This window comes from Hyperolius riggenbachi, chromosome 5, assembly GCF_040937935.1.
Source record: "Hyperolius riggenbachi isolate aHypRig1 chromosome 5, aHypRig1.pri, whole genome shotgun sequence".
NCBI lineage: Eukaryota > Metazoa > Chordata > Amphibia > Anura > Hyperoliidae > Hyperolius > Hyperolius riggenbachi.
This window is the reverse complement of record NC_090650.1, coordinates 386,809,064-386,836,295: the sequence shown is the minus strand read 5'-3', so window position 1 is coordinate 386,836,295 and position 27,232 is coordinate 386,809,064. Positions and strand designations below refer to the sequence as shown.

The window sequence follows — 27,232 nt, the reverse complement described above, 5'->3', positions numbered from 1 at the left end:
GCGATCGGCTGTCATAGGCTTCTGCCTATGAGAGCTGATCGCTCTCCAGTGTTCTAGGCTGACAGCCGTGTCACACGGCTGTCCTCAGTACAGTGCTGCCATAGATCGCAGCGCTGCACTATGTAAATAGTTGGCGATTACGCCGTCTAAGTCTCCGGAGCGGCGATTGCCGCTCGGAAACTAAAAGCGGGGCGGAGCTCCGCCCCCGAGCAGGAGATGCGCGAGCAGCCTGCGTGCGATCTCCTGCATTAGCTGGCCCCAGGACTTTACGCCGATCGGTGTTAGGCAGTCCTGGGGCTGCCGCCACAGCCACGCCCATCAGCGTGACGCTGTCGGGAGGAGGTTAAATCGCAAAGCCTTCAGGAAAATAGAAGAATGGCATCACAGTACTGTGTACGGGTCTTTATGATTTTCATGATTTTTCAAAAGACCTTGCGAAGTTGCGATTAAGAAACGCATGCGATTTTAAAAGCGCATCGCAAGGGCAGAAGTGTGTACAGGTCCTTAGTGTGAAAGTACAATACCTACAAAATGAACAAAGCATATCCATCTCTGTATTGCAAGCTTGAAATAACAGAGCTTTTTTCACTATTAATCCTTGCAAGTGTTAATATCCGCAGGAATTAGAAGCTGCATCATTTCTAGTCTACTGTGCGACAGACAATAATATGGTTACTTATGGCTCACAAGACGTATTGATGAATCTTTACAATCATGGTTTCTCAGAAATACAGCATAGCAGAATAGTCATATTTCTATCTGCACAAATGGCAGAACTACAAACTGGGCATCTCCAGTCTCTGTATGACAAACTGGTAGATAAAAATTTCTACCAGCCTGCAGATTAGTGCTGGTTTTGAAAATGGCAATTGCTCCACCAAGATAGTAAATTATGTACTTTTAAAAGTTACTTTTGATACACTCAAGGTGTATCTGAGATGAAAAATTAAATATATACATACCTGGGGCTTTCTCCAGTCCCCTTCAGCCTCATCAGAACCTCTCCATCCTCCCGGGCTACCTGGACCCTTCGCTAGGCAATTCGCCCAGTGCAGGTCAGTCATTGTATGAGCAGTCTGGCCATGCACACTTCCACCGCCAGGATCTTTCTGCACCTGCGCAGTAGTACTGCAAAGGGGCAGAACACTCTTGGCAATGGGGCGCCAGCAGCCGAGCCACGCCTGCGCAGTTTCCCCAACTGGCTGAATAACCGGGCTACCTAGCGGAGAATCCAGGAGGCCTGGGAGGATGGAGAGGGACTGATAAGGCTTAACCTCCTTGGCGGTAACCCCGTGTGTGACACGGGGTAAGCCGCCGGAGGGTGCCGCTCAGGCCCTGCTGGGCCGATTTACTTCATTTTTTTTTTTGCTGGACGCAGCTAGCACTTTGCTAGCTGCGCCAGCACCCCGATCGCCGCCGCCGCGCGCCCGATCGCCGCTATCCGGTGCGGCGCGCGGCCCCCCCCCCCAGACCCCGAGCGCTGCCTGGCCAATCAGTGCCAGGCAGCGCCGAGGGGTGGATCGGGTCTCCCAATGACGTCCCGACGTCGCTGACGTCGGTGACGTCATTCCGCCCCGTCGCCATGGCGACGGGGGAAGCCCTCCAGGAAATCCCGTTCTTTGAACGGGATTTCCTGATCGCCTATCGCCGGAGGCGATCGGCGGGGCTGGGGGGATGCCGCTGAGCAGCGGCTATCATGTAGCGAGCCCTCGGCTCGCTACATGATTTAAAAAAAAAATAATTAAAAAAAAACTGCTGCGCTGCCCCCTGGCGGTATTTTTCATACCGCCAAGGGGGTTAAGGTGGCCACACACGATACAATAAAATGATCCGATTTTACGGTAATTCGATAAAAACGATCGGATCTCCCGAAAAAATCAAAAGCTTTTTTTTCATTCGACTGAAAAATCCCGTTTTCCCGTTTTCTTCGATTTTTATCGATCCGGAATGCCAGATATTTTTCTTCATTCTTTCTAAAGATTGTATGGTGTGTGTTAGATTGCCAATTTATTAATATACACACCCTAGCAATTTTGTCAGAGTATCCAATCTTTTTTATCATAATTGGGAAAAAAAATTGAATGAACATAGGTACATTGGTCATATTTTCGAAATGTTACAATCAGTCAGAAAAATTGATTGCAATTCTTAAATTGAACAGATATTTAAAAAATTGTATGATGTGTGGCCACCTTTAAAGGGAACCTAAAGAGAATAAAATTATTTAAAATAAACACATGATGTAGCTGCAAATGAATATTACATACTAACCTCACCATCAGTTCCTCTCAGAAGCTCACCATTTTCTTCTTACAGTGATCCCTTCCAGTTCTGACAATATTTTGTCAGAGCTGAAATATACCAGTTGCTCTCAATTATATATCAGCAGCTGTCAGTTACAACTGAATATGCAAGGTAATGTCCATGTTTCCCTGTGGCCCAAGTGGGTGATATCACAGTTTAACAGTGTGCTGAGCAGGAAGCGGTTATGGGGTAATGGCCATTTTTAAAACATTTTTAAAATGGAGTATGGTTATTTTTACTTTTTATTTTCAGTTCAGGTTCTCTTTAAGGGGGCTGGAGGAAGCCTCAAGTATGTACATATATTTTCTATTTTTCATCTCAGGTTTACTTTAAGGGCCCATTTCCACTATCGTGAAATCGCACGCGTTTTTCGCATGCAAATTCGCATAGCAATACAAGTGAATGGGACTGTTTCCACTTGTCAGGATTCCTTTGCGTTTTTCTGTGCAGAAAAAATTCGCATGGCAGAGCCATCAGAATTCGCATATTGCATACCGCTATGCGAATCGCATACAATGTATTTAATAGGAAATTCGCATGAGGTTTGGGTATGCGAATTTTCATGCGAAGTCGCATGCAAATTCGCATAGAAACAATGGAAAAGCGCACCAACACTGCCATGGTTAAATTCGCATACATCATCATCCATGCAAATTCGCATGAAAATTCGCATAGACCCGCATGCGAAATTCGCATCCGCATGCAAATTTTTACCGCGGCGATTCGCACCACACAAGTGGAAATGCAGCCTTATTTCCACTAAGACACTTATGCCTAGTACAGACGATACAATTTTCCCATCAGATCATTGGGTAGATGGATGATTTCCGGCATTTCCGATCTGCTCCCGATAAAGGGATCAATTTTGTGCAGAACTGATCTGAAAAATGAATCCTTTTGTTGATCGTGAGCAGATCAGACATGCCATAAATAATCAACCCATCAATCTGATGGGAAAATTGCATCATGTTTATCAGCCTTTATCAGACTTTTACACTTGGGGGGACACAGTCATGGAGTCCATCACAATATCGAACGCTGTTAATGCTGGAATCCATTCCAGCCCTCGAGACCAAGATTTTCCCGTTATTCCCAATCTACCGATTTTGGTCCAAAATTGATTGAAAGATCAATCGAGAGGCCATTAGTGCTGATCTAGTTCCTGCTGGATTTTTCTTTGGGGGTCTTTAGTAAGTTGGCCAGACATCTAGCGATTTGGCGGCCAATCGAACATTCGATTCAATAATTATTATTGGATAAAAAACGGTGCTGCCACAAGCATGCCAAATCGACGATTCAACCGGTATTGGGCCAAAATTTGTTGAATGTATCGAACGGACATGCTGGGAAATCTCTGGCTAACATGGTTAATCGGGCGCGTGGCGGTAACAGCATGTGATATGGCTAGTGACGAAAACCCTTGGCCAAATGTTATATGTACCCACCCCCTGGAGCCCCGTGCATTAAAGAGACTGTAACAAAATTTTGAGCCTTATTTCTTCTATCCTATAAGTTCTTATGCCTGTTCTAATGTGCTCTGGCTTACTGCAGCCTTTCCTAGTTGCACAGTGGCTGTATTATCTCTGTTATATGATCTAATCTTCTCTCCTCTGTCGGGTCTGTTGAGCTCAGGCAGTCAGGCTGGAATGTGCTGTGCTGCTTGTGATTGGATAGAAGCTATACACACCCTCTCCAGGCCCCCTGCACGCTCTGTGTGAGTCACACACTGAGCTACTCTCAGCCTATCAATTGCTATGTCTTTTGTTTGTAAACACTGCATAAAACTGGCAATTACAAACCAGGATTGCAGCAGGGAGTGGCAGAAACAGCACAGAGGGGCACAGGAGAACATAATAAATAGAATGGTATGCTTTTTATTGTAAGAAATTTAGAGTACAGATTCTCTTTAAAATACTTTACCTGTCAGGCCACCCGCTAGTGTCCTCTGTACTTCCGCACTCTGGTCCCACATGACTAACGCCATATAGCACGTGGGGCATGTGTGACATCACACACGCGTTTCACGTGCCTTAACGTTGGAAACCACATGGGGCACCAATGCGGAAGTACGGCGGGCGGTGATAGGTAAAGTAGCTTCATGCACTGGCACAAAGAACATTTTAGGGGGATGTGGCCCACGGGAGGCATCACAAGGTCGATACTGTGAGGATCCGCGTGGCTGCCTGCGCAGGCAGGCCGCCTTTTGACCACTGTTCAGGTCTGCATTCTGCAGGTCTCTGGAGGAGAGAACTTTTGTCAGTATTGTAGCTTGCTGCTGAGGAATTTGCATATGTTTGTCATGCAGATTGCCTAGCCACATCCTTTGTGTGCTTGCTTATAAAGAGCTATGTTTCCCACAGTAAGTGGCTGGTCATAAGAGTCAGTTCCTGTGTAACACTTGCCTGGAGTGTCAGCCTTGCTCTTTATTGAAGATTAGCCTAGAGTAGTTCCTGGGACTGCACTAGGCAGGTTTCCCTAGTGCAGTTAGGATTGCTTATCTGTTTTGTTTGTTTGTTGCGATTGTCCTGTCCCAGCGGTGGTCGACAGGAAATCGTTCTGTGTGTCTGGGTGCTAACCTGAACAGCGGTTGTTACTGGTGGCCCATTCTGTTCTGTCTTCCTGGATCGCACTAGTCTCTTGCGCTAGTGCTGTGGATCCTTCTGTTCTGTCTCCCTGGATCGCACTGGCCTCTTTTCGCTAGTGCTGTTGATCCCTCTGGTCTGCTACTCTCTTGCTGTACTTGGATCGCACTCGCCTTGCGCTAGTGCTGTGGATCCTTCTGTCCTGTCATCCTGGATCGCACTAGCTCTTGCGCTAGTGCTGTGGATCCTATATCTCGCTTATTCCTGTTTTCGTGTATCTGTCTTGTCTGCTACGAACGCTTGCTGGAGGCTCGGTGAGGTAACCGTTAAGCAAGCGCTCGCGTCCTCTGTTTCATGTTTGTCTGTCCGTGGTTAGTTAGGCGTGCTTGTCTCTGTCGTGCTTATCACACGGAGACCGCGCATAAACGCGTGCACTGTTGCGAATGAGTGCGGTGTTCGCGTTTAGCTAGCGTTTGTTATTTTCCGTATCTCCTTATTGTATGATTTACTGTGCCTTTGCTACTCTCGTGCTCTGCCTTGCTGTAGCCTTGTGTCACCTCTGGCAATCGCCTCTCTCGCGATTGCGTTCCTGCTTCCTATCTGCTGTGGTGTATGCACCGTCGCGGGTTGGCGACTAGTTTGGTGCACACACATACAATCTGTCGCTTTGCTCTCTCTCCTTCAGGGCTATCTTGCCCTGCGTTCCATCCCTTCGTGCAATTCCTGTCTAGCGTGTGTGGCAGGGCAGAGGAGCTGTTCCTCTGCACTCCACAGCTCCATCTGTCGACAGGAATTTCCCTCTACAGGTGCATTGCACCTTTTGCTGGGTTTCCCGCAAATTATACGCTTGTGGAGGATGAACGCAGTGTCAGCGCACGTCTTGTGCGCTGATCACGGAGAGAATCCCACAATCGTTACAGTATGACCAGCCCAACCAAAATTCCCAGTGTAGAGGGAATTTCTGATTTGTACGATTTTGTTGAATATGGGTCCTGTATCTTTAAGAGGTTTAAGATACTGGACTCTGAAACCAGAGATGACTTTATATCAGAATGTTCCAGATTCTTGGCAAATCCTGAATTTCAGGCCACCAGCATTTCCACTTGGAGTGCTCAGATTGCTTACAATCTTTTCCAAGAGGATCTGTTTGTGTGGGCGGATGAGTGTGCCAAACACGTGAATCTGAGACATAACCCTCGCAGATTTCTGAGTCATGTATTTTCTCGTAAGCTTAGAATTCCCCTGCCAGGTTAATGAGTTGGTGCTTGCAGGCCAATCTGCTGATTTGGCTTGTCAGACAAAAGATTTGTTGCCCATAGCAACCACAGCTAAAGAGGTTATTTCTGTCAAGTCTGAAATGTGCAAAACCCTTCAGTATGATAATGATGTTTACCATGATGTTGATCTGTCTCTGGGTTTTTTGCCTCAATCCAAAGCTTGTGTGGATCCTACTATAGGTAAGATCGCCCACTATATTAAAGCAGTTAAAAAATCTGTTCTTGTTCCTGAACTCCACCCATATGGAGATTATCTGGATACTGGCCTGTTTGAACCTCCATTTGCCTCATGGGACATTGGGGCCTTGATGAAGGAATTTGATTTTGATTGGAAAGCCTTTTGCGATTTTTACATCGCAAAAAGCGAAGATGTCTTGAATGATTGTCTCGATTCTATGTACCTATTGATTGATTCCGATGAATGTGACGAGGGTGATGTGGATCTGATGATGATGTATGGCAGACGATTTTGGATGAGTTGCACACACACCAACCAATTGATTCCAATAAAAAGACATCGTTGTCGGATGATTGTTCCTGCCTTTCTGGGGTAAAGCATGTGAGTCGTGACATGGTGCGATCTGAAATGAGTGGGTGTGCCACTGTGGTTGATTCCTGTGCGAATCCTGGAGGATTCTCTCCTGACTGCGTGCAGTTTAAATCTGTACGATCTGATGCCTGTTTCTCTGATGTTCCTGCAGATTGTGATCAGAATGAATGTGCCAGTTTTCTCAAGGATGTGTGGGACCCCTTGTCATTTAGAGACAGATCTTTAAGATCTTCCATCTGTGATCCTGCCATGGGGAAAATTCCTAAATTTTGCAGCATCAAAAGTAAAATTAATATGTCTAATAAAGTTTTTCTTGATGTTGTCGCTATTTCTACTGCAGATGCGTCTTTGTCTCACCCTGTTCACACCTGTAAGGGCCCGTTGCATGGTGACAGTTGCTCCAGTGTTTCTGTCCTGAACGCCTTACAGTCTGCCCCGCAGATCGCGGAGGTTTGCGCTATGGAAGCGTCAGTTTCACAACCTAAAGCGATTTTTGATTCGCAAGTTTTGCGTTCTGACTCCTCGGATTTGACATTGTTAGCCGAATCTAAGAGTGAGACAGCGCTTTGGTTTTGCGAATCTGACTCTGAAGCATCTTTGCTGGGTCCAGAGAAAGTTTCTCTGAGCCTGCCCTGTACCATGAATAACAATATGATGTCCAATCACGCTGACATTTGTGAGTCCTTTTCTTGTTCTGAGGAAAATGCTGATTCTGCACCCTGTACTCTGGATGAGTTAATACGGCCTTGTTTAGAGTCTCCTGCAGTGTCCCTAGAGGCTCGTCTAGGTATTGCTACTATACTCACCTGTTTTTCTGCAGTTTTTGAGTTGCAAGCTAGTTTGACTGCTACGCAGAATTCTGGGTGCAGCGAGATTAAAGTTAGGGAGTCAGTGTGTGTTCCAGTAAATATTCCTGTACGTTCCGCTCATGATGATGAAATTCAGTCTCAGTTTATGGTGGAACCTTCCCTGGGACATCTGCCCTGTCCACAAAATAAAGTTCCAGTTTTGCCCTGTAACATGGATAGTTCAGAATCCTTCTTAGAAAACTTGAAAAATTAGGTTCCTGAGGTCTTGCCTGATGTCCTGGAGACCTCCGAGTTCCTCCCAAAGGGTGCAGAACTTGTAGAAGATGTCTCCTGCCCCCCAAGTCCTTCTGAGGTGTTGCCCACTTCAGTAGGCATTGCTGCCTTGCTGGCTACTTTTTCAGCTCTGGTGGAGCTTCAGTTATGCGTAGTCAATGATGAGTTTTTGTCAGATACCATTACAGTCACTGAGACTTCTAAGCTTGAGTCCGAGTTTTTTTTGAAAGTCCAGTGCTTGAGACCATTGCTCATGATGATCCTCTGCCCGGTACTGGTTTTGGTCCTGTCGTGCCGGACTCTGAGGTTGGCAGTTCCCTGACATGTTCTGAGGTTTCTCCTGCTTATTGCTTAGTTAGGATTGCTTATCTGTTTTGTTTGTCTGTTGCGATTGTCCTGTCCCAGCGGTGGTCGACAGGAAATCGTTCTGTGTGTCTGGGTGCTAACCTGAACAGCGGTTGTTACTGGTGACCCATTCTGTTCTGTCTTCCTGGATTGCAATAGCCTCTTGCGCTCGTGCTGTGGATCCTTCTGTTCTGTCTGCCTGGATCGCACTCGCTTTGCGCTAGTGCTGTGGATCCTTCTGTTCTGTCTCCCTGGATCGCACTGGCCTCTTTTCGCTAGTGCTGTGGATCCTTCTGGTCTGCTACTCTCTTGCTGTACTTGGATCGCACTCGCCTTGCGCTAGTGCTGTGGATCCTTCTGTCCTGTCATCCTGGATCGCACTAGCTCTTGCGCTAGTGCTGTGGATCCTATATCTCGCTTATTCCTGTTTTCGTGTATCTGTCTTGTCTACTACGAACGCTTGCTGGAGGCTCGGTGAGGTAACCATTAAGCAAGCGCTCGCGTCCTCTGTTTCATGTTTGTCTGTCCGTGGTTAGTTAGGCATGCTTGTCTCTGTTGTGCTTAGCACGTGGAGTCCGCACATAAACACGTGCACTGTTGCGAATGAGTGCGGTGTTCGCGTTTAGCTAGCGTTTGTTATTTTCCGTATCTCCTTATTGTATGATTTACTGTGCCTTTGCTACTCTCGTGCTCTGCCTTGCTGTAGCCTTGTGTCACCTCTGGCAATCGCCTCTCTCGCGATTGCGTTCCTGCTTCCTATCTGCTGTGGTGTATGCACCGTCGCGGGTTGGCGACTAGTTTGTTTGGTGCACACACATACAATCTGTCGCTTTGCTCTCTCTCCTTCAGGGCTATCTTGCCCTGCGTTCCGTCCCTTCGTGCAATTCCTGTCTGGCGTGTGTGGCAGGGCAGAGGAGCTGTTCCTCTGCACTCCACAGCTCCATCTGTGGACAGGAATTTCCCTCTACAGGTGCATTGCACCTTTTGCTGGGTTTCCCGCAAATTATACGCTTGTGGAGGATTTCCGCAGCGTCAGAGCACGTCTTGTGCGCTGATCACGGAGAGAATCCCACAATCGTTACAGATTCCCGAATGATTTCATGCTGAAATTGATCGGGAATTGGCCTGCGGTGTATGGGCAGCCAACAGTAGAGTTTTAACAGTTATATTTTTTAGGGTTTTTTTGGAAAAGATTTGGTATTGATAAGGTTAGATATGACTCATGATGGCGTTAGGGCCAATATCATTCCACACATTTGACCTGCAGGCATCCCAGTTTAATATTTAAATAAATGACTTTGCGCACAACGCCATTATTACAAACAGCACCATTTAATAGTCAGAAACAAAAAAATGTGACAACAGGAGTTTCAAAATTTTAAATGACAAAACCAGACTTGGTCCTTAGAAGCGTTTTGTATTTTCCCTTTTGTGTCCCATAAAATTTCACATATAAAATTCTCTATTGTTTAGAAAAGTGGCACAAATACTCTGTATATTCTCTTGGTCTAAAACATGCGATCTTAAAATAATATAAATAAAATACATTTTGTACATTATACATTTCTCATTGCTCAGAGCCTGACATTTCCCGTCTCGATTGGTTTCTCTGTTTAAAAAACAACATTTCAGGTTTTTTTTATCATGTCCCCTCTAAATGCAGTAAAAATCTTCTGTTATCTCTGTCCCACGCGGTTCTCCAGCATCTCCATCCGTCTCGTCATCAGTTCTAGTAAGCTTATGTCAAGGAAAAAAGGAAAAACAAAACAGATCTGTAGGCCTTGTAGATGCTTAACCCCTTCCCCACTGTTGCTACGCATAGCTACGCCCCTTAAAACTTTACTTGCGCACCTCGGGCATAGATATGCATATTTGTTTATTTACCTTGTGATCGCCATTGCGTTCCTGGTTGTTTCCGTTGCATCCCGCCGGTCCGTGAATGGAGGCAGCTGAACCCAAAGCAAATCATAGCGCCTGTAATGAATGAAAGCCGGCATCAGCAAGATGCCGGTATTCATTCACAAAGCGAAAGTAAAGAACACATACACAACACTTCCTGTGTACTATTCACAGTCCACAAGAATTAAGTGTGGCAACATCTTGTGGCCAAAAAGTAAAAATATACTATCACACATAAAAATAAATACGATTATCGGAACCTTCTGGGTACCGAAGTATCATCTAATACCACTGAGCTCAAAGCATGGCTTGATGCCCTACATCTGCCGGTCTTGACCTCTGAACAATTGAATTCGCTCAATGCTCCGATTACAGTGCAGTGCTTGCTGCAATTAAGTCTCTTAAGCCTTCTACTGCTCCGGGCCCAGATGGGTTTTCTCCTTTATATTATAAAAAATTTGCAGACATACCGTACTCTCGGTCCCTCTGACCTCGATGTTCAATGCTATACTTCAGGGTGAAAAACTCCCTCCTGATATGCTTTTGGCTTCCATGTCCCTGCTTCCCAAGCCGGATGCTGATCACTCCTATCCGGCTGGGTTTAGACCTATTTCCATTCTCAATAATGACATTAAACTGTTTGCTAAGATCCTGGCTACTAGATTGGGTTCTATGGTAGGTAACCTTGTAGCTCCTACTCAAACTGGGTAGACAAGGCTCTGATAATGTTAGATTGGCTGTAAACATCTTGCAAGACGCTGAGCTTAAAAAATCTAGATTCTTGATGTTAGGTTTAGATATTAGTAAAGCCTTTGATTCAGTGGGTTGGCAATACTTAATTACAGCATTGGAGGGCTTTGGCCTATCTGGACCTATTATCACTGCAGTTTCAGCTTTGTATAATTCTCCGTCCACTATAATTCGCATTCCTGGAGCTTCTTCTGCACCTGTCTCTCTCAAAAGAGGCACTCGTCAGGGTTGCCCTCTTTCGACCATTGCTATTTGCTCTTGCTTTAGAGCCTCTGGCGGTTGCAATCAGACGACATCCCGATATACATGGGTACGGAGCTGATAATGTTAAATTGGCCTTATATGCTGATGATGCTCTCCTGTTCTTGACTAGACTCTTGACCTCTTTGCCTAATTTGTTTCAGGTATTAGATACATTTGCCGCTTTTTCTGGTCTCAAGGTTAATCCTTCTAAACCCCCAGCCCTCCCGGTTAATTTGTATCCTCATACGATTAACTGGCTGGAAACTACTTACGGTTTCAAATGGAGTAGATCTAAATTTAAATACTTGGGAGTGTTTCTTACGCCTTGTTATGGGGATCTGTATGGAGCTAATTTTTCACATACAGTTAATATCATCACTCAACTTCTGAAAACCTGGTCCTCATACAAGGTCTCATGGCTTGGAAGAAGTATAGCATGCAAGATGATCATTCTCCCTAAATTATTATATTTATTCCGCATGCTCCCTATAACTATGACTAAGAAATCTGTCTGGTCTGCAATCTCAAATAAATAAATTTGTCTGGGATGGCAAGCCTGCTAGAGTTCGAGCACAGATTCTTTATAGATCTCCTACAGGGTGGTATAGGTTTACCGAGTTTGTGGCATTACTATTTGGCTGCTAAACTTGGTCAAATTCTGGATTGGGGTATAGATTCTAACCCCCCTGCTTGGTATCAGTTTGAATCGATCTCAATTTCTCCTTTCTATTTATCATCCTTGGTCATGGTTGCAGCTAAAAAAGATATAGCAGCTCTTTCTGGCAAGAAGAGGATTGTATCATCACTAGCCAAGTTATGGATTTCTATAGCCACTTCATATAACCTTATGTCCTTTCCCTCCCCCAGGACTTCTATTTTTGGTAATCCTCGATTTGTTCCTGCTTTTAGGAACCCCCAGATGTTTTCCTGGTGGAGAGATAAGGGCCTTTTTACGGCCAACAAGTTCTGGATTAGGGATGTCCCAGTTACATTTAATATGCTTCAATTTGGTCAAGATGCCGCCTTGGAAGAGGCGTTTAGATTTTGTCAAATTAAACATTATTTTTTATCGTTATTTCCTTCCTTTCCAATGTTTGAACCTACAGCTTTTGAATCGCTTTACTTCGGGTTTGCTCGTCGTAAAGGTCTCATTTCTTTATTGTATGCATTGCTATTGGGACGTGAAAATGCGGACAAAATGCCATATATGAGGGCCTGGGAACAGGAATTGGGTATTCAGCTTACGCAATATGACTGGTCCCTTATCTGGACTGCAGTCTCTAAGGTGGTAAATCAAATATGGTGAAAGATACGGCGGTTAAGATTTTGTTTCGGTGGTATTATACCCCGGTTAAAATTCATAAAATGTATCCCTCAGCCTCTTCGTCTTGCTTTCGAGGTTGTGGTATGGAAGGGTCTCTGGTGCATGTTTTTTGGGATTGCCCTCATGCACAACGTTTTTGGGACTCATGGAAAAATTTAATACGAGACGTATTCGGTTTTGCAATCTCTTTGACTGCCCCCCAGGCCCTTTTATATATGGCTAATGATGAAGTTCCTGGAAGTTTCCGGCCCTTATATAGATACATGTTATTGGCTGCCCAATGGTCAATAGCCCTCCAGTGGAAATCCACTGGTTTGGAGTTAGCTTTGGTTACTCAGCGTCTTGACTTGATGATGTTAATTGATCGAGTCTATTATTATAGTGTTGAGAATATAACAAGATTTGATCTTATTTGGGATGCATGGAAAACGTATAGACAATTTTAGTTCCCCTTGGACAGATGTGTGATGGGTTTCTATTTGTTTGAATACCTCTATGACATTTGGGACTCTTGTGTTTAAACAGGATGTTATTTTTCTTTTCCCTTTTTGGGGGGGGGAGGGGGGTTATTTTGGGGTTGGTTTTAGTTTAGAGGTTTTTCTTTCAGTCAAGAAGAGCAACGTACTATAGAACTTATTAGATTGGACTGATCCCTGGGATCTCAGTAGGAGGCACTTTTGTGCCTCATTTCCTAGGTTGAACGGTATGGACATTGATATTTCGCTCTTCAATATACAGGATCTTCTAAAAAAATTAGCATATTGTGATAAAGTTCATTATTTTCTGTAATGTACTGATAAACATTAGACTTTCATATATTTTAGATTTAAATACACACAACTGAAGTAGTTCAAGCCTTTTATTGTTTTAATATTGATGATTTTGGCATACAGCTCATGAAAACCCAAATTTCCTATCTCAAAAAATTAGCATATTTCATCCAACCAATAAAATAAAAGTGTTTTTTCAACAAAAAAAGTCAACCTTCAAATAATGATGTTCAGTTATGCACTCAATACTTGGTCGGGAATCCTTTTGCAGAAATGACTGCTTCAATGCGGCGTGGCATTGGGGCAATCAGCCTGTGGCACTGCTCAGGTGTTATGGAGGCCCAGGATGCTTCAATAGCGGCCTTAAGCTCATCCAGAGTGTTGGGTCTTGCGTCTCTCAACTTTCTCTTCACAATATCCCACAGATTCTCTATGGGGTTCAGGTCAGGAGAGTTGGCAGGCCAATTGAGCACAGTAATACCATGGTCAGTAAACCATTTACCAGTGGTTTTGGCACTGTGAGCAGGTGCCAGGTCGTGCTGAAAAATGAAATCTTCATCTCCACAAAGCTTTTCAGCAGATGGAAGCATGAAATTCTCCAAAATCTCCTGATAGCTCGCTGCATTGACCCTGCCCTTGATAAAACACAGTGGACCAACACCAGCAGCTGACATGGCACCCCAGACCATCACTGACTGTGGGTACTTGACACCGGACTTCAGGCATTTTGGCATTTCCCTCTCCCCAGTCTTCCTCCAGACACTGGCACCTTGATTTCCGAATGACATGTAAAAGTTGCTTTCATCTGAAAAAAGTACTTTGCACCACTGAGCAACAGTCCAGTGCTGCTTCTCTGTAGCCCAGGTCAGGCGCTTCTGCCGCTGTTTCTGGTTCAAAAGTGGGTTCATGCTTCCATCTGCTGAAAAGCTTTATGGAGATGAAGATTTCATTTTTCAGCACAACCTGGCACCTACTCACAGTGCCAAAACCACTGGTAAATGGTTCACTGACCATAGTATTACTGTGCTCAATTGGCCTGCCAACTCTCCTGACCTAAACCCCATAGAGAATCTGTGGGATATTGTGAAGAGAGGGTTGAGAGACGCAAGACCCAACACTCTGGATGAGCTTAAGGTTGCTATTGAAGCATCCTGGGCCTCCATAACACCTGAGCGGTGCCACAGGCTGATTGCCTCCATGCCACGCCGCATTGAAGCAGTCATTTCTGCAAAAGGATTCCCGACCAAGTATTGAGTGCATAATGAACATAATTATTTGAAGGTTGACTTTTTTTGTTTTAAAAACACTTTTCTTTTATTGGTCGGATGAAATATGCTAATTTTTTTGAGATAGGAAATTTGGGTTTTCATGAGCTGTATGCCAAAATCCTCAATATTAAAACAATAAAAGGCTTGAACTACTTCAGTTGTGTGTATTTGAATCTAAAATATATGAAAGTCTAATGTTTATCAGTACTTTACAGAAAATAATGAACTTTATCACAATATGCAAATTTTTTGAGAAGATCTTGTATATATGCGTAGGATGTGTATCCACGTTTGATATTATTCTTTTTTTTTTTTGTATTTGTTCTGCTATCTCTAGCTTGTTGTTGTATTTGCCTTAATGTACAACAAAGCTCTTTATAAAAAAAAATAAAAAAATAAAATAAAATACGTTTTTATTAGTTTTTAACCCTTTTTACTACTACCCCATAGTTAACAAAATAAAACACTTGTAAAACAAAATTACATAATTTAAAAAAATACATAGTTACTTGTTTATGGCTCTGGGGGAAGGGGGAGGCTCTTCCAGACCCCCCCCCCCTAATATGATGGACCATGTGGGCTGGTCTAGCTCAGGATGTGGAGCCCCACGCTGTTCAGGCTCCGTATTCTGCCTATAACAGCCAGGGATGCTCATCCAGATCCGGGTACCCGGGTAAACCCGGGTACCCGACCATTTTTACGCTATCCGGGTCGGATCCAGATCCAGATACCTGGGCCAATATCTGGATAGCTCTATGCGGGTATCTGGACGCATAATCCAGATACCCGACGGATATCCGGATCTGGGTACTGCAACAAGGGAGATGATGTAATTGAGCCAATTAGAGGGCTCCCAGCCAATCAGAGGGCTCCCAGCAGAAGCCCTAGCAACCAATCACAGAGGGGAACTCTGGCCAGCCCCACCTGACCTCATTGAGCCAATCAGAGGCCTTCCAGCCTAAGCCCTGGCACCCAATCACAGAAGGGAACCCTGGCCAGCCCCCCTGTGTAATAAGGAGGGCTGGCATAATGAGACAGATCATCCTTGCTTGTGTGGCTGGCTGGTCACTGACAGACTTGCTCCAGTGCTGTTGGCTTAGCAAGTGCTGCCTGTATACAGTGATAAACCTAAAGCTTTGAGTGCTAAACACCTTCACTACACCATTGTTCTATTGTTTTTTTTAGCTAGCTAGTGTAATTGTTTGATTTCATTCACTCAGTTAGGTCCTGTCTGTGTCTGTGTGTGCTGTGCAGGCCAGCAGGACAGTATAGGTTAGGGCAGTGGTTTCCAAACTTTTTTGGGTGAGGGCACCCTTGATGTCTTTGAAATTTTTTCAAGGCACCCCTTGGCAAAAACAACTACTGAAATGCTGTTATGACCCTTGTTAGGCGACACCCCACTCCAAGTAGCTAGTGATTCTTATTAGGCACCCCGATTCCTCTGATGTTCAACTTCAACCATGGTTGTGGGGACTAAAGGTTAAAGGGATACTGTAGGGGGGTCGGGGGAAAATGAGCTGAACTTACCCGGGGCTTCTAATGGTCCCCCGCAGACATCCTGTGCCCGCGCAGCCACTCACCGATGCTCCGGCCCCGCCTCCGGTTCACTTCTGGAATTTCTGACTTTAAAGTCAGAAAACCACTGCACCTGCGTTGCCGTATCCTCGCTCCCGCTGTTGTCACCAGGAGTGTACTGCGCAGACACAGACCATACTGGGCCTGTGCTGTGCGCTCTTGATGACATCAGTGGGATCGAGGACACGGCAACGCAGGCGCAGTGGTTTTCTGACTTTAAAGTCAGAAATTCCAGAAGTGAACCGGAGGCGGGGCCGGAGCATCGGTGAGCGACTGCGCGGGCACAGGATGTCTGCGGGGGACCATTAGAAGCCCCGGGTAAGTTCAGCTCATTTTCCCCCAACACCCCTACAGTATCCCTTTAAGTAACAGATAATGCAGGCACATTATATATCAATGTGCGGTTGCATTACCTGATAGTATTGCACTAAGGATGGGGATGCATGCCGAGGCACCCCTGAAAGGTACCCGAGGCACACCAGAGTGCCGTGGCACCCAGTTTGAGAACCCCTGGGTTAGGGAATAGGATTACTGTGTTATTGTATTGTATTATATAGTTAGTTAGTACTGCAGTTAGTTGTTAGAGAGAGTAGTACAGTGTTAGCTTACTACAGATTACTGCAGTGCTGCTGTGCTGAGTATTGTCAGTGTGACAGTTAGACAGATAGTGTGCACTGTCTGTCCTCTACTCTGCGGTCTGTCACTCTGTGCTGATTTGATTTAAAGTCCAACCCCGATTTCATTAAAGTAAAAGTGGGGTACATCATCATCTGGTGACATCATCACGTATAAGTTGTACTATGTCTGCTGGCACCAGCAGCCGGGGGAGGGGCAGCAAGGGCAAGAGGACAGGGAGCAACATTACGGCCACCCTCAGAAGTTCTGCCGTGTCAGTGTCGACCCCAGCGGGCAGCCTACCCTCAGTCAGCGAGCTTTTTGCTCCAGGCGCCACGATTGAACTCAGGGCTGTTAGCCGCAAGGAGTTTGAGGAGGATGTTCTGGGTTTTGAGGAGGGGGGGTATGATGTTGATGATGGGATGAAGGACCGTCACGGATGGGGATGTCAGCTCTGACTCTGAGGATGCATCAGTGGGTTTGGCACGGAGGATCAGCATTGCAGACAGTGGCCGTGGAATGCGGGACCCACCACATCATTCTGCCGCTACCGACAGCCGCACCACTCAACCCCCAACCGCCACAGGGAGAAAAGCCGCAGCATCCCATTTAGGCCGCAGGGGAATCTTCACCTCCCCAATCTGGCGGTTTTTCACTCTGCCCTCATTGGACAGCAAGTTTGCTATATGCAATGTGTGCAAACTACAGATGAGCAGAGGTTGTGACCCCTATAAGTATGGCACCTCCAGCTTCATCACCCATCTGGCCAAAAAACATGTTGTTGAGCATGAGGAGTTCAAGAGGCTGAATCAAGCTGGCGCTGGCTCCCACCGCCACGGTGCCACAGGCCACTGCTGCTGATACCACCACCTATATTCAACCCAAAACACAATTGTGGTGTCATTTTTTGGAGGTGTCTGGGCTGAAAACTGTCATGCCTCAGTTGTGCGATTGGACTTTGGACACAATGTGGGCTGCACGACCGCTGTCTGGAACCTAGTCCTGATGTTAATTGACAACTTTTTTTTTTTTTTCATTTTATGCCCACCAAATAATAAATTAGTGTTTCCCTTTAAAAAAACATGATGCTACATGCATCATTTACCCTAAAAACCCTTTTTAAAGCTAATTAAAGGGCACTTCCGTTTTTTCTATCCAGATACCCGAATAGGTCGGGTACCCACGGGTAATTTGGTCGGATACCCAAATTCACTCGGGTATCCGCAAGGTCGGATCCGGGTACTCGAATCGGATCCAGATATCTGGGTATCCGGATCTGGATCCGGGCGGGTATTAAAAAGTACTACCCGAGATACCCTGATAACAGCCTGCATGGTTGACAAAGGGTTTTAGGCCCCATTTACACTTAATCAGTTAGTACCCGTTTTTTTTTTCTTCTCCGTAGCAGTGCATTATGAAAAATATTTCCGTGAAAACGCATTAAGTGTGAACTGTGCCGTAGGAAAACATGGGCATTACTTTTAAAATCAGTTGTCCTTTCAGTTATAACTGAGAGCAACAGATTAAGTGTAAATGGGGCCTAAAAGTCTTTGGAGGTGGGAACCCACATCATTTTTTTATTTTACCTTTACCAGTGCAAACAATAGGCACATTTTATATGTATGATTTTCATTTTTTTCTTGATAGTGGTCCTTTAAAAGAATTTTATTTTGAATGAATACTGTGTAAACATGTTTGTATTATTTGTATAATTTAGATTGTAAGCTGCATAGCAAAGGGCTATTTTCTCCTTCGGCCTCCTTTTTATGCATGCTGTACTATACTGTATGTTGGCACTTACCATATTTTTTTTTATTACCGTATTTTTCAGACTATAAGATGCTCCGGACTATATGACGCACTTAGATTTAGAGGGTAAAAACCAGGAAAAAAAATATATATACTAAACCTGGTACGTCCATGGTCCAGGAGCATCTTGTAGATGTTCTCCCAATTACTGTCCTGTTCCTGTCACCATTGTGTTTTCTTCTTGGCCTCCAACCTGTCCCCCAGTGTCCTCATGCTGCCCCCCACTTTCCTTCTCCTGCCCCCCAGTGTCCTCATGCTGCCCCCAGTGTCCTCCTCTTGTTCCCCAGTGTCCTCATGCTGCCCCCTAGTTTACCCCTCCTCTCCCCCAGTGTCCTCAAGCTGCCCCCAGTTTCTTCCTCCTGTCCCCCAGTATCCTCATGCTGTCCCTCAGTGTTCTCTTCTCCCGTAGTGTCCTTAAGCCGCTCCTCAGTAGCAGCTTATATCAAGCAGCAGACCAAGATCCTCTTCCTGTCCCCAGTGTATCCATTGTGTCTGCTTCTTTGCCCCCTCGCTGCGCGTCATGTAATTAATCAAAAGCCGCTCGTATCAAACAGAAGACTGTCCCCGGTGTTACCATTGTGTCTGCCTCTTTGCCCCCTCGCTGCGCATCATGTAATTAGCGGCACTGGCAGAAGCTGCTCATGTCACTCACCAGCCAGAGCGTGCCTGCGGCGAACAGGGACTCCTCTCTCGCTCACTCCTTCCGCCTACTGCCGGTACTTCATGGTCGCGTCATTACACATGTGACCGGTCACGTGTAATGACGCGACCATGAAGTACCGGCAGTAGGCGGAAGGAGTGAGCGAGAGAGGAGTCCCTGTTCGCCGCAGGAACGCTCTGGCTGGTGAGTGACACGAGCAGCGTCTGCCAGTGATTACATGCATGACACACAGTGCAGCGAGGGGGCAAACAGATGGGCACAATGTATACATCGGGGACAGTCTCCTGTTTGATACGAGCGGCTTTTGTCGCTAATTACAAGACGCGCAGCGAGGGGGCAAAGAGGCAGACACAATGGTAACACCGGGGACAGTCTTCTGTTTGATACAAGCGGCTTTTGCCGCTAATTACGGTACATGGCACACCAGCGCGGGCAAGGAGGTGGATACAAAGGAGGACATGAAGGCATACATTGAGGATGACATGGAGGAGGATTCAAGACGCACAGGAGTGCAGGGAATCCCCGACATGCGGCGGGTCAGCTGTTCATTGGCGATTTTAAGTCGGGGATTCCCTGCATTTGGACTATAAGATGCAGGGACTTTTTCTCCCCACTTTTGTGGGAGAAAAAGTGCGTCTTATAGTCCGAAAAATACGGTAACTTCTTTTACTTCTATAGAAATAACCTTTAGCTTTTTCTTCACAGTGAACAAGAAAAACACTTATGTGCCAAATCATAGATGGTTTTCTCAACAGCCTCCTGCTGACTCCCTTTCCTCATCATATGGTTTGAAACCACAACCTCCTTATATAGCGACTGACAGGCATGATAGGTTATTAGCAGAGAGGTGTGGCTTAAGCTAGGACTGAAGAGGGTGTGTCTCAGACTGACTGGGATTAAAGCCAATGTGTACCGATTTAAAAAAAAAAAAAAAAGTCAGATACTCACCTAAGGAGAAGGAAGGCTCGGTCCTAATAAGACTTCCCTCTCCTCTCCCGGTGCCCGGTCCCGCTCACGATCCCCCGTTGCAGTATTCGACCAGTTTGTTCAAATACTGCCCCTTCGGAAGTGTTCGGGAGCACTCGGGCTCCCGAAGACGGGCCGCTCCATACTGCGCATGCGCGAGTGCCCACTATGATGCACTTGTGCGGGCCTATGATGCACTCGCGCAGTATGAAGCGGCCCGTGTTCGGAAGCCCGAGTGCTCCCGAAGACTTCTGAAGTCCCCCGCGGCGGGGGTTTTGAACGGAGGATCCACCGGGCACCGGGAGAGGAGAGGGAAGGCTCATTAGGACCGAGCCTTCCCTCTCCTTAGGTGAGCATCTGCCTTTTTTTTTTTACTCGGTAACCATTCACTTTAAGAGGGCACCTGAAGGTCACTTAGGAGGACACGAGGGTCTATGAATTGGTGAAGCAGGCATTTTCCCTGTATATTTTGTAAAAGATACCAAAATTATATATGATTAATTTAAAATAGCATTGTGTAATTGCATATAGATTTTGTGCCTGGATGGGGGCTTAAAAGGGAACTGAACTATTGAATACCACTGATTGGCCCAACTTCCAGCTGCATGCATTTTGCTCTGAATAAAACTTTGGGAGGTCTCAAAAAAACCTTTGACAATGTCACATACTTTGTGTGGCCAATGCTGTCATGAAGGGAATGCTGTGCACAAAGAACACTTTTATGTAGATTCATTATCACCACAGGACTGACTGTTACCTTAGAGCAGGTATGTCAAACCGGTCCTACGAGGGCCGAGATCCTCACACATTTTTGGTACAGCTCAAATGAATTGATGAGTCTGAGTCAGGAAAGGTGTGGTCCATCAGGTAGAACACATTCCTCTCTTTCTCAGTCCATCCTAAACACTGGCATGGATCTGGCCCTCCAGGCATGGAGTTCGACACCTGTGCCTTAGAGGACAGCTGGTGAGGTATATGGATTCAGCTATATTTATTTCCTTTTAAAGTGAACCCAAGGTGAGAGGTATAAGGAGGCTGCCATTTGTATTTCCTTTTAAACAATACCAGTTGCCTGGCAGCTCTGCTGATCTCTTTGGCTTCAGTAGTGTGAATCACACCAGAAACAAGCATGCAGCTAATCTCGCTAGATCTGACAATGTCAGAAACCCCTGATTTGCTGCATGCTTGTTCAGGGGCTATGGCTGAAAGTATTAGAGGAAGAGGATCAGCAGAACAGACAGACAACCTCTTTTGAGGGGGTTACATTACTTAAAAGGAAATAAATATGGCACCCTCCATACAGTGGTGTAGCTAAGAAGCTGTGGGCCCCAGTGCAAGTTTTTCAGTGGGGGTCCCCCAAGCATGCTATACATAACAATTGAAACGGCGCACCAAAACCAACCGAGGACAACCACCGCGTCAGAGGTGCAAGAAGGGGATGGAAAGCCGTGTGTTAATGATCACTACTATTCAAAGCATCAATAGAAGTGATTATTACATGCACAGGACCAATAAAGAGCTAATACTGTGTTTGAGGGGTGGACCCTATAGCCCAAGGGCCCCCAATGCGGTCGGCCCCCTATTGCTATGCCACTGCCTCCATATCACTCTCACTTCAGTTGTCCTTCAAGACAAATCAGTGGAGTAGTGGCGGGTATTAAAGGATATACTGATGAGATAGCCGCTTGACTTCTTCGCTGGCATTGTTCTGGAACTCCATTATGTTCTTACACTGGCACTGCTCGTCGGTGGACGTCTCTGGCATGATGGAAGGATTAAGACACAAACAAATATCACGTCAGGCAACGTGAAATCTGCAATATGTAATGAGCAATACGAATCTAGAAAGCAATCAGTAGACAGAGGAGTCCACTGCAACAAAGGAAAAGGCTATCATTGCATTTTATTCATATTAAACAGCATCTCCAGGCTAATGTAACCCGCAGGGGGAACCTTATACTTGTCTTCCCCTTGTGTGTCACTCTGATCCCCCTGTTTTCTGTTCAGAACCCCCACTTCTCACCAAATGTGCTGGACAGTCAGGGGACAGGAAGTCCACCTGATCTCCTCTGTTCTGTTGCAGGAGAGGAATCCACTGGAACCCCGTCCTGTGTCATTGCTTCCCCTGCACCACATTATGTAGAGAAGTCAGGTGGTTTAACCTCCTTGGCGGTAACCCCGTGTGTGACACGGGGTAAGCCGCCGGAGGGTGCCGATTTACATAATTTTTTTTTTTGCTGGACGCAGCTAGCACTTTGCTAGCTGCGCCAGCACACCGATCGCCGCCGCCCCGCTCCCGATCGCCGCTATCCGTTGCGGCGCACGCCCCCCCCCCCCCCAGACCCTGTGCGCTGCCTGGCCAATCAGTGCCAGGCAGCCACCAAAAAAACGGAGAGTTCCAAGAATTGCCGGCACCCAATAGGCTGCTGCACAGTACCTGGGTTCCAAAGCTGACTTGGTGCTCACAGCATAGACATCAACACTGGCAGTTAGAAGAAAGAACAGCGCTGACCAGGTCTCTGAGGAAGCGAGCTAAAGGCTCGTGAAACGGCTGTTAGACTTCGTTTTTCTCCCTCTGCCTGCAATGTCTGTCTGTATCTGTGGTAAATAAACCTTAAGCATCAGCTTGAGTGCCAAGCGCTGTTCTTTCTTCTAACTGTCAGTGCCAGGCAGCGCCAAGGGGTGGATCGGGACTCCCAATGACGTCACGACGTCGCTGACGTCATCCCGCCTGGAAGCCCTCCAGGAAATCCCGTTCTTTGAATGGGATTTCCTGATCGGAGATCGCCGGAGGCGTTCCAAGCGGGCGGGGGGATGCTGCTGAGCAGGGCTCGCTACATGATTTAAAAAAAAACAAAAACAAAAAAAAACTGCTGTGCTGCCTCCTGGCGGAATGTTTCATACCGCCAGGAGGGTTAAAGAGATTGGATCTAGGGGTGAGTGAGAACGTCTTGCAGTGTGCGGGAGGTGAGAGCGAGATAGGCCTTTAGAAGGGAAGTTCGGGCTTAGAAAGTGGAAGTGGAAGAAAATGGAAAGCAGCATAGCATGCATCAGAATGTAGGCCATAGCTGGGTGAGTCCAAAGCAGGCAATTTGTGCCCCCGCTAGCGCTGGAATTTTGGGCAACGCCATAGGTGCCTATAGAAATATTGGCATTGAGGGGTAATTTGGTTGCCCATGGCGCCCAATAAATAGTGTGTGCAGCACCTGCTATTTATCGAGAACAACGTGCACTCAAATTACAGCTCAATGTCGATATTTCAATAGGCAATTCAGAATTTTTTTCTTGCTGCGACTGGCAAGCGGGAGGGTTAAGGTTAGACGTGTGTGTGTGGGTGGGTGGGGGTAAGGGGGGGGCTTAGGGGTCAGATAGGAAGTCTGAAGTCTGTGTGTGCGCGTGTGTGTGGGATGGTTAGGGTTAGGCATCAGTTATTTGTGCAAGGAAAGGGAGGGGATAGGCGTCAGGTAGGAAGCTCGTGTGTGTGTGTGTGTGTGTGTGTGTGTGTGTGTGGTTTAGGGGTCAGGTAGGAAGTCTGAAGTCTGTGCGAAAGGAAGGGGGGGGGGGGGCGGGGGGATGGTTAGGCGTCAGTTAGGGTGTGTGTGCGGAGAAGGGGAGTTAGGCGACGGGTAGGGAGCTTGTGTGTGTGTGTGTTAGGCTCAACACACACCATACAATCTTAGTTGTTCAATCTTACCACTTTCATGTAGTATAAGAGCGTATCCAAGCAATCATTCAAGGTATTTTCAATCTGTTGGCCCTTATACTACATAGATTTGGTAAATCTGTGCAACCAAGATTGTATGGTGTGTGTTGAGCTTTAGAGTTAGGCGTCAGGTAGGAAGATTGTGCAGGGGGGGAGGTTAGGGTCAGGCGTTTGGGAAGGGTTCTGTATGAGCGTAGGCTATTCAATACCGATATTTTACTATCCGCATTACTGGGCACCCTAATTTCCATGCACTTTTATTTCAATAGACGCAGGTGAGTCAACCCCCGCATATCTCACTCTCGCCTTCTGCACACTGCTGAACATTCTCGCTCATCCCCAATTGGGCCCTTTACAGAAACATAAAAATAGGCCTGCTCCCCTCTTCTCACCTTATCCCTCCAGTGCTGCCCCTGCAGTTTGCTGAGTAGCGCAGTGCAGCTTTGGCTACTCTAGTCCCGGGTTGGTACACTCTCCTGTTTGCAGTTACTCACTCTGCCATGACATGTATCGGGAGCTGTACAGAGCGGAGGTGTGCGGTCAGGCGGGTGGCTGCAGTGCAGAGAAGAGAGGACTTCTGGGCACTGTAAGCATGTTATTAGATGCTAGTGTGCTTTCTGGTGATTGGTGACCCACTAGGGTGCTTGCCCTGCAGACCGGTAGAGACATCCCCAGCGTCACTGCACACTAGCACAGATCAAGAGGAGAGGAAAGCACTGTCACTGGTGTCACCGTCTCCCGGCATTCCTCCTCCTACTTTGAACAGCCTTGAGCAATGGACACGCCTCCAGCTTCTGACTAGATGCGTTTGGAAGGGGGAGTGAAACGGACGCACCTTCAGCAGGTAGATGTTCGGAGGTATGTCCACCGGTAAATGCAAAGGAGAGGAATATGGTGACCCAGCACCACCATGGGGACATGTGAAAAAGGGAAATACTGCTTTTGGACAGGAGGAGGCTGGTGCGTGTTGTCATCACGAGGAAGGAGGGGGTAGGGGTGGGAGGGAGTTACCTGGGGGGGGGGGGGGGTATGAAATTTTTACTGGGGGACTCCCATGATGTGTAGTTAGGTCCCTGGTCTATCAATGCTGGGCACACTGCATAAAGCAATCTCCAGTTGTTCCTGAAATAGATCAAGGATTGCCCAGGGAACTGCTGCAATTTTTTATGGCATGTGATAATCAGTCCTCTTCAGGACCGAATTTACACCACAGGAGCCTATAGGCACAGATGTTCTTGTACCCTAGACCTCTCCCTCTACAAACCAACAAAGCCCCACAAGTGTGCTCGCTGGCCCAACTGCAACCTTTCCTCTACTTCCCCTGCCTGGAATAGGTAGGCACAGGTTACCCTTAGTATTAGGTAGTCAAAGGTGCCCTTGGCTGAAGGGAGATCAGGTCAGTGGAATGCAGAGAGCTGGGTGAGTAACCTCTAATTTCCACTCCACTCAGGATTCTGCATAGAGAAGGAGGAGGGAGGCAATCTAGGAGGAAAGTGAGCCCCCTTTTCATTATCAGGCACCTGTAGGCACAAGCCTACAGTGCCTTATGGAAAATCTGTCCCTGGTCCTCTTAGTACTTTGAAGTACCGGGATCTGATATATATATATATATATATATATATATATATATATATATATATATATATATATATATATATCTATACAGTTTCTGTAATAGTTTTCAGGTTTAGGAACCATTTACAATGATTCCACCACTATACTTCCATAACTCAATGAGAGGAACACAATAATCTCACCTTCTGCCTGTGTTGTGAATTTGTAGCCAGACATGGAGCAGGAGACTGTGATTTCACTGTTCTCTTTTAATTCAGAAGATAATTCTGTAAGACAGACATTCCAAACACAGAACATGTATCTAAAAACATCATTAGATTTGAGGTACACAGTTGTTTTGAATGTTCACTTTCATTACAATTTTCAAAATAAAATGTCAATTTACAAAGATTAAAAGTAAATCAACAATTTCCCAAAGTCGTACCATCCCTGCCCCTCACCCACTCTAGGACAGGCCTATTATGCTGTAAAACTATACTCACCTTGGTTAGAGAGGTCAGTATTTTCTTTCCAACTTGTCCACCCTGAAAAAAATGAGTGCCTTTGATTACCGGTAACTGTCAATTACAAAAATAGCATTTTCATAATTATCATCATTAAAATAAATTAATATGAATAATATTATTATTAATAATAATAATAATATTGTTTATTTTGATGAAGATGTGTAGGTCAACATTTAAATAACAGTTTATTAGCTTGGCCACTAGATGGCACACTGTGAAAAGAAAGAGAGAATATGATCTGTGCATGAGGGAGGAATTAAAGCATTAGGCCTGGGCCACACTAGCTCCGGGTGCGGGACGCATCCGCGGTCCGGGCTCCGATTTTCAAAACCCGGAACGCAAACGGATCCGTGCTGCCTTTTTTGCAGCACACGTTTTGGATCCGCTTGCGTTTTTTGTTTTTTTTTTTGCTAGAGGGGGTAGCAGCCAGGACGGGGGGCTGCGGGCAAAGCGGCGGCCAGGGGGGTCACATCCCCCCCCCCCCTTGCTCACCTGGGTGCCCCCCGTCCCCGCTCCCCCTCCAGCTCGCATATAATGTAATAATTTGTACCTAATGAAGTTCGGCGAGCCGGGCACTTCCGCCCACACCGCTCGCCGTCACTTCCTGCAATGTCGCCCTCTGTATTTCAGTGGGCGGCATCGCAGGAAGTGACGGCGAGCGGTGTGGGCGGAAGTGCCCGGCTCGCCGAACTTCATTAGGTACAAATTATTACATTATATGCGAGCTGGAGGGGGAGCGGGGAGGGGGGCACCCAGGTGAGCAAGGGGGGGGTGGATGTGACCCCCCCTGGCCGCCGCTTTGCCCGCAGCCCCCCGTCCTGGCTGCTACCCCCTTCAGCATGGCGGCCCCCTCCTTCACCATGGGACACTGGAAACTGATCCGTTTCCAGTGTCCCAAAATGTCAGTGAAGAGGGAGGCCCGTTTCCCCATTGATTTTCACTACCCGTACGTGTATACGGGTCCGTGAAAAATGCTGCAAGTCCGGACTCAGCGTTCCGGGTTTAAAAACGTATTCCGCGGATCGCACGCGGATACGTTTTTAACTTGAGTGTGTGCTGTTCCTATTTTTAACATTGGTATCCGTGGCTACGTTTTTCGTCCGGGACAAAAAACGTAGCTACGGATACGTTTTTAAATTAAGTGTGAACTAGCCCTTACTCCACTTTTCCTGAGGAAAAAACAAATAGCCAAACTGTGCTATGCAGATCAGCTATATGGATTGAAAAGATTATAGCAGCAGGTTTTAAAGGACAACTGAAGCAAGAGGTATATGGAGACTGCCATATTTATTTTCTTTTAAAAAATACCTTTTGCCTGGCAGTCCTGCTGCTCCTCTGCCTCTAATACTTTTAGCCCTAGCTCCTGAACAAGAATGCAGCAGATCAGGTGTTTCTTGGCATTCTTGTCAGATCTGACAAGATTAGCTG

At 46.3% G+C, this 27,232-nt stretch overlaps 1 protein-coding gene and 1 long non-coding RNA gene across 3 annotated transcripts in view; one reads left to right on the top strand and one right to left on the bottom strand.

The window, feature by feature from the left end:
- Positions 1 to 27,232, top strand: part of LOC137519068 (uncharacterized) — a 51,014-nt gene that overhangs the window by 20,748 nt on the left and 3,034 nt on the right. The gene's annotated exons all lie outside the window — the stretch shown is intronic.
- MATN2 (matrilin 2) overlaps positions 9,470 to 27,232 on the bottom strand; it is a 165,337-nt gene continuing 147,574 nt past the window's right edge. For both annotated transcript variants that reach the window (XM_068237705.1, XM_068237704.1), the window contains exons 14-17: positions 25,781 to 25,822; positions 25,481 to 25,564; positions 21,689 to 21,778; positions 9,470 to 9,872 (exon numbers count right to left, since the gene is read on the bottom strand). In XM_068237705.1, the coding sequence (XP_068093806.1) occupies positions 9,817 to 9,872; positions 21,689 to 21,778; positions 25,481 to 25,564; positions 25,781 to 25,822 (272 nt within the window). In that variant the 3' untranslated portion in view covers positions 9,470 to 9,816. The remainder of the gene's footprint in view (positions 9,873 to 21,688; positions 21,779 to 25,480; positions 25,565 to 25,780; positions 25,823 to 27,232) is intronic.